The sequence below is a fragment of the Lolium rigidum genome, chromosome 2 (genome assembly GCF_022539505.1).
Source record: "Lolium rigidum isolate FL_2022 chromosome 2, APGP_CSIRO_Lrig_0.1, whole genome shotgun sequence".
NCBI classification, from domain to species: Eukaryota; Viridiplantae; Streptophyta; class Magnoliopsida; order Poales; family Poaceae; genus Lolium; species Lolium rigidum.
In genome coordinates, this window is record NC_061509.1 from 99,862,962 (window position 1) to 99,869,976 (window position 7,015).

The 7,015-nt window shown below is 41.9% G+C and overlaps 1 protein-coding gene across 1 annotated transcript; it reads left to right on the forward strand.

Moving 5' to 3' along the window:
- Positions 1 to 3,704: 3,704 nt before the first annotated feature.
- On the forward strand, positions 3,705 to 5,875 carry LOC124686987. Its single transcript, XM_047220843.1, has 3 exons — positions 3,705 to 3,862; positions 5,111 to 5,229; positions 5,379 to 5,875. The coding sequence occupies exons 1-3, from the start codon at positions 3,752 to 3,754 to the stop codon at positions 5,542 to 5,544; spliced, it is 396 nt and encodes a 131-aa protein (XP_047076799.1). The 5' UTR covers positions 3,705 to 3,751; the 3' UTR covers positions 5,545 to 5,875.
- Positions 5,876 to 7,015: the final 1,140 nt, after the last annotated feature.

A 7,015-nucleotide genomic window follows, 5' to 3' on the forward strand; every position in this document is an offset into this window, starting at 1 on the left:
TCGCCAATGACAAGGGCGAGCAGTACAACCCCGATGATCCAGCACCTGCCGCGTCGGTGGGCCGCCCCGAGCTCGGCCAGAAGTAGCTGAAAGAGCAGAAGAAGGCAAGGCCGACCATCCAGCCGACAGGTTGCAGGCGTCCTTCGACAAGTGCTGGGCCGACGCGAGGGCGCATGCCGCCGGGAGGGACGACAAGCACGATGTGCGGTGGAAGGCGATGCTCGCCAACCATGGCGTCCAGATTGCCTTGCTCAAGGAAACCTCCGCGGCGAAGAAGAGGAACACCGACGTGGCGTTCCTGATCGGCGGCAACGACGCCAACATGGACGAGGAGACGAGGGCTTGGTACGACGTCCATCGCCAAGAAATCCTCTAGCCACCGTCGGCTCCTTCGTCCTCCGCTTTGATGTCTACTCCCGCCGTTTTGACAACTGCAGACGCCGATGTTTCGCCTGCCGATGCCGTGCCAGACGCCGATGCTTCACCGCCCGATGCTGCGCCAGACGCCGTTGCTTAGGACGGGACCGCCGATGAGCCTGTAATCGTCTAGTTTCGGGAGTGTGACTGGGAAAATGGTGCCCCCCACGCCCTTTTTACATCCAATCCAGCGTTTGTTATATATCTAGATATCTGGCATTTGTTAGAGCTCGAGTTTGTAACCGTTCAGATACGTGTTAAGATTTAGCGGGGCCGTGTTTTTTTCCCGAAGCCGTTTTGGCTCGGACGAGTAGCTACGTTTATCCGTCAGGTGGAGCTGCGTGCATGCAGTATGCCCATCCCCACAACATGAAGTCCGATCAGTCGCCGCACACGCACGTCCACGGCTAGGAGTGTCCATGTCGTAGCACGATGTGTATGGACTTCTAGCTTGACCCAGGCATCGTGACGTCGCCGCGCTTTCTCGGCCACCAACTTCCGCTCCGACGAGACACCCACGGCGGCTCGCCTGCCGGCCCCTGCGGCGACCTTCCGCTACAACAGCCGCCTCGGCCGCGGGCCCGAGGGTGAAGGCGGAGTACATCGACCTCGCGGTGACATGCTTGTGCTTGATCTTTGGGGAACGTTGAGAAGGTTCTACCTCTACTCCGCTATGGCGACCTGCCGCCCTTGATTTCTCATCAGTAGATCACGGAAGAGACTTAGTTGATTGCTGTAACACGACGCATCCTTGTATTTATATACATGGAACACTACATTTTCTTTTACACGTCCTAAAGAGATCCTTTCTTTTTTGGCGAAACACAGTACATACGCAGACGCTTACAAATACGTACAGACACTCACCTCTATTAACGTACGCGCACACACACCCTATCCTATGAGGCCACTTGGGCGACGTCGTGAAGCTGGACAACGTGTGGAGACTATATCGGCAGCGGCGCAGAAGCAGGAATAGGGGGGAGGGGGGAGATAAAATGTCATGCGGATTTCAAAAAGGATCTTCGCGTATATATATCACCATCGGTTCCGCGTCGAAAACCCCTGTATGTTTCGGCCCTTTCAAAAAAATTAAAGACCCATGGGAGTTTAAGGAGTATCTTCGGATCCATTTTCTGGCAAATCCTATATGCCGACCAGGTCGGTTGTTACCGCGCGCCGAACACCCCTGCGCGCGCGGTATGGGCCGGCCTGGTCGGCCCAGTTCGTGTTTTTTTTTGTTTTTTGTTGTTTCTTTTTTTGTTGTTTCTTTTTCGTTCTAAAGATTCAATTTTTTTAAAATTTAAATATATTTGAAATGTAAAATGTTCAATTTTTAAAATGTTCAATCTCAAAAATACGAAAAAAAATTCGAAAATTGTTCAATTATGATTTTTTCCAAATTCGAAAATTGTTCAAATACGAAAAAATTTCAAGTATAAAATTGTTCAAATTCAAAAATTATTCAAGTATAAAAATTGTTCAAATTCAAAAATTGTTCAATTATAAAAATCGTTCAAGTTCGAAAATTGTTCAACCATAAAAATTGTTCAAATTCGAAAATTGTTCAAGTATAAAAATTGTTCAAATTCAAAAATTGTTCAACTAAAAAAATTGTTCAAAGTCAAAATTGTTCAAATAAAAAAACCGTTCAAATTCAAAAAAACTAAATTTGGAAATTGTTCAAATTTTAAAAATATTAAATTTCGGAAATTGTTCATATATAAAAAATAATAAATTTTGAAAAATAATGTTTTTCAAATTTTGGAGAATATAATTTTTAAATATGTTCATATTTAAAAAATGTTCAAATTTTGAGTTTTTTAAAAACGTAGAAAGAAAAGAAAAGAAACAACAGAAAAAAAGAAATGCAAAAAATGCATTTACCTGATGTTGGGCCGCGGCCCAGCTAGCAACCTGCGGGCACGGGGGTGTGCGCCGCCCTGCTGCTGCCGACCTGGTCGGTGGCGAGAAGCCCCCCCTCCCATCCCCCATTTTCTTGCCAAAACCTAATGCAGCTCTTACTTGCGGACGTCAGGGTAATATTCCCGGTCCTTCGACAATTGATACCTTTAATCCTGGGCACCGAACGCATAATCTTTCACCCGATGCTATCTTTATTTTTGGCTGATGGCATGTAAAGCGGAGCCCTCTAGTGCGTGAGAATATGACGGTTTACTTGTTCATATAAGCTTATAGCATTGCAACTTCAGGGCTAATTGTTTGTATTTAAGTTTTTTACTTAGACTAATCACAATGGATGTATCATAAGTACTATCGTGCATGTCATGTTCATAAAAATCTAATGTGGCACACCAATCATATTGTAGAAAATTTAATGACAATTACATCATGTATAATTGCAGTGAGATTCTACAAGACATTAAATATGACGAATCTACGGTACTCATCATAAACTAGTATCATAAACTAGTATCTACGGAGTACTACTTGTGATAATATGCATTGTGGGGTTATCATCACAAGACTAGTCACAGTGGGAAGTATCATAGACTAGTATCATACATATGATACTAGTTTATGATACAACACCTACAATGCATAGTATCATGCAGTGGCAGAGCCACACCTAAGCTGTGTAGTCAAATGACTACACAGTTTTTTGACAAAACAAGCTAAAAGTGTGTAAAAAATTACTGAAAATTTAAAAAAATTCATGTATTTGACTACACAACATCAAGTTGACAACACATGGTTGCTGTTCTGGCTCCGCCACTGGTATCATGAATTAATAGTTTCATCATATTTAATGTTTTGTAGAATTTCACTGCAAATATGTGTACATGATGTGTTTGCCCCTAAAGTTTCTAGTTTTACGTGCTATGATACAGTATCTACCTATGATACTCCCTCCGTCCCATTTCACAGGGCTTGCACGTAAGATTGATGTGCCACATAGATTTTTGCCTATATAACATGCATGATACTACCTATTAACCTATGAAACTTTCATTGGGTCTAGTCTAAACTAGTAGCATGTGCATGATACTAGTGTATGATACTTTTCACTCTGAACAGTCTCAAGCGCCCAGATTAGAGTCTAGCATTGCGGATGCTTTAAGGGGATATGTTAGAGTTGTTCTAACAACTAAAGGTTGATCTAGAAAAAGACAAAGAACTAACAAGGTCCAAACGCATGCGTGAACTTTGGTGCATTTAGCATTTCCGAAGAAATGGACGGTAACCGACCGACACGTGCGTGGTCGTCCAGCCCAGGGGAACAGCCCGGCCCACCAGGCGCGCGTTATTGGATCTTTCGCTCCCAAACCCTAGCCGCAACCTATTCCAGATCGATCTTTCGCTCCGGCGAACTATGGCGGTGGCGGCGCTACGCAACCTTGTCGCCAAGATCCGGATCCCCCTCTCTTCCTCGCTTCGTTCTTCGCGGGCACCGGCTCCTTTTCCATCTCCTCCTCCCCCAAAGGTTTGCACCGTCCGTCTCCCACACCACACTTTCTGAGCATGTATGCTTGCACGTCGTCGACCAATTTGTCGGTCGGCAGTCTCTTCGTTTTCCCCAATTTCGAATCTAGTTCCGCAACTTCCAGAGAATTCAGGTCTTGCTGTTTGATCGTGTTTGGTTTAGCAGCAATTTGGACGTATGCGATAGGCGCGCGCTTAGTTTGTGAGTACTTGCATGGCTCGTTAATCGAGTATGAAACATTTGTTTATTTCATCTTCTGTCAAAACAGGCTGCAGGTCTGTAGCCTTTTCCATGCTTTCCTATACTTTGTGCGAGACTCTTCTCATGTCTGGCTAGCCCCTCCTAGCTATGTTTACCCCTCCACCGATTACACAATACATTTAGCAAGAAGTGAATTGTCGGATCGCCCATTTTGCTTGATACTTGCTTCTTTCCTTTGCAAATTTGTACTGTTTCATCTGCAGTTGTAGCACGCGCCATTCCAAAGTCATGGTTTTCACCTGTGCTGTTGGCTGTTACAAATTAAGATGCATATGCGAATTGTTTATTTTCTGTTACAAATATCTTCTTTTATGAGTTGGGGCTACTTAATTTCGTTCCAACTTGACGCTCATTTGCATTGTCATGAAAACGTTTCTCCTTTAGCCTCAACAGGAAGTCATGTGGTTGGAGATTGTAAGCCACCAACAGGAAAAGTTTGCTTGTTCCAACTAGTGTGGTTGTAGTTTTTTCTTGATGTTATCGTGTCTAGGAAATTGGTTCCATACTTGGTAGATAAATATCTTGATTCAAATCAGAAAAGTGTATGTGTCACTCATAGAACTAGCCTAGGCTAGTTATATTGAGTATTGTGGTTCCGTTTGGGGCACTGAACAATGGACTAGCCCAGCCCAGTAGCCCAGTAGGCAGTTCATACTTGGATAGCTACAGGTTAGATCAGGTAGTTTTATGATATTTGGGCTCTAGATAGTGAAGAAAGGGTGACATGACACAAGTTTGGCAAAAAAACAGACACAAAAAGTGAAAAGTTTAGCTAACTTATGGAGGCAAGTTCTTTTGACTAACAGTCCCTAGCTATCTTGTCTTCGTGTAATATTTTGTGGGTTGTATGTTCTGTGTGGTGCTCGATCTTGAATGCAAGAATTAGTGCTGTAGGAACTTATCCAAGTCTAATCTTTAAGATCAGATTTATCTCTGTCTGTAGATATTTATATCTCAGCTTCATTTTGTTCCTCTATTAATTTGCAGGGTGATTTCGAAAAAGCTCTTCTTGTAAAAAACAAGATTGAATCTGCTGAAGTCAAGGATCTTTTCTCCAGTGGAGACTTAATAGCTGAACAATGTGAGCTAGTTGAAGAAATGATCAGGTAAATAAGGGTTTTGCAGATTTATTGTTTGATTATGCTCCCATGCATGATGTTCGATTAAGTAGCATGTCACTGGATATTCCTTCCTTCAATCTAGAATGAGACCAATATACCATGATCTTATGTTATTTCTCTATTCGTTTTTGAAGCCAAGTTTCTGATAGACATGTCCAAGCTTCTCGAGCGGTGCGTGGTGTTACATTCAAGTATTTCTGTACTGGTGTCGTCCTTGGTTCCATTAAGCATATGATTGAAAGCTTCTACTACAACGAAGCTGAAATTGAGTTACCGGAGCGTCAAATTCATGTGGAGTGACAGCTGGGCGCATATCTCAAGAAAAACTTGTTTGTCATATCTACTTGATGTTACTGTTTTATCAGTAAGCACTATGTCTACGATGTGTGTAATGCATGTGCTCCAGGCAGCAGAAGTAGTTTCAATGATATGTGGTGTGTACTGCTTGAGTCGACATGTGATCTGTAATATGTGCTCCAGGCATAAGTGGCACTTTGTCTGATATGTGGGCATGGTAGAGAGCCGATGACATTTGTATGTACTTTATCCAGTTTGGAACTGTTTATGCAGCTGATGCTATTCACTATCTGCCACATCTCATGATTGAAACACTCCCTCAGGAGTTTCCTCTTTTAGGGGTGAAGTTTGAAATTATTATTGTTTGATTCTTTCTCGTTATCTTGGCATATAAGAATCTCCAAATTTGGACGAAGTGTGGGCACCAGAGTGAGGTGCTGAGGAAGTAGAGTTTTAACTGAGTATTAAGGTGGAGCACCTAGGTGCCCGTGCACCTGATATTTTAGTAAATTGATTAACTCTTTTTAAATGGGTTAGAAAATTTTGACATAATTCACGCACCAACATGTCAAAAATCGTCTTACAGGACATACACAAAAAAGAGAAGAGGAACTTTGCGAACTTTGCTATATTGTAAATAGTATATGTCTACTCCTATATTGCATGTCAAAAATCGTCCTACATGACCTACACAAAAAAGAGAAGATGAACTTTGGGAACATACTTGCATACATTTCCTAACCATATAATTTCAGACACATATTTTGTAGTATTTTGCTGACTCTATTTTCTAAATAGGGTGCACGCACCTAGAAGACAAAATTTCACATCAACTTAGCTTTTTCTATGTTAAACTAGAAAACTTGTGCATGTGTTGCACTGGGAGAGAGGCACAACGTAAAATTTTGTTGGTACATCTTGATGTACAAATACATATCCATAAATTAATATGAATTGCTAAGTTTGAGCTAGTTGAGACGTAGCTTATGTCTCAGTCACGTGATCTATCGTTGAATTTTGTTTCTGCTTCAAGATCGTGTTTGCTATTGTTTATACTTTGTTTAGGTCCAGATCAAAATACACTGACTGAGATATAAGTTAAGTCTCAGTCGACTAAAACTTAGATACACCCTAATTTAATATAGGAAATATGTCTGTGCATTGCACCGGAAAAAAAAGCTTAGTATTCCGTGCAGACAAAACAACCTTGATTTTATTGTTTATATATATTGCATATCTAGTTGTCTCTCTTCCATCTACCGAGAGGCCCGCCTCACCTTTGAAGAAACACAAAGGTTGAATTTTGCATTCAACACAAGACTAGCAATATTTGTGAGTTAATAGCATAAAACCACCACTTTAATGGTGAAATTTACCATATACCACCACTTTACGTTTGTGAAACAAAAAACCACCACATTTTGCCCAACTTTTTGCGAAAAACACTAAACACGAATTGAACGCGAATTGACAG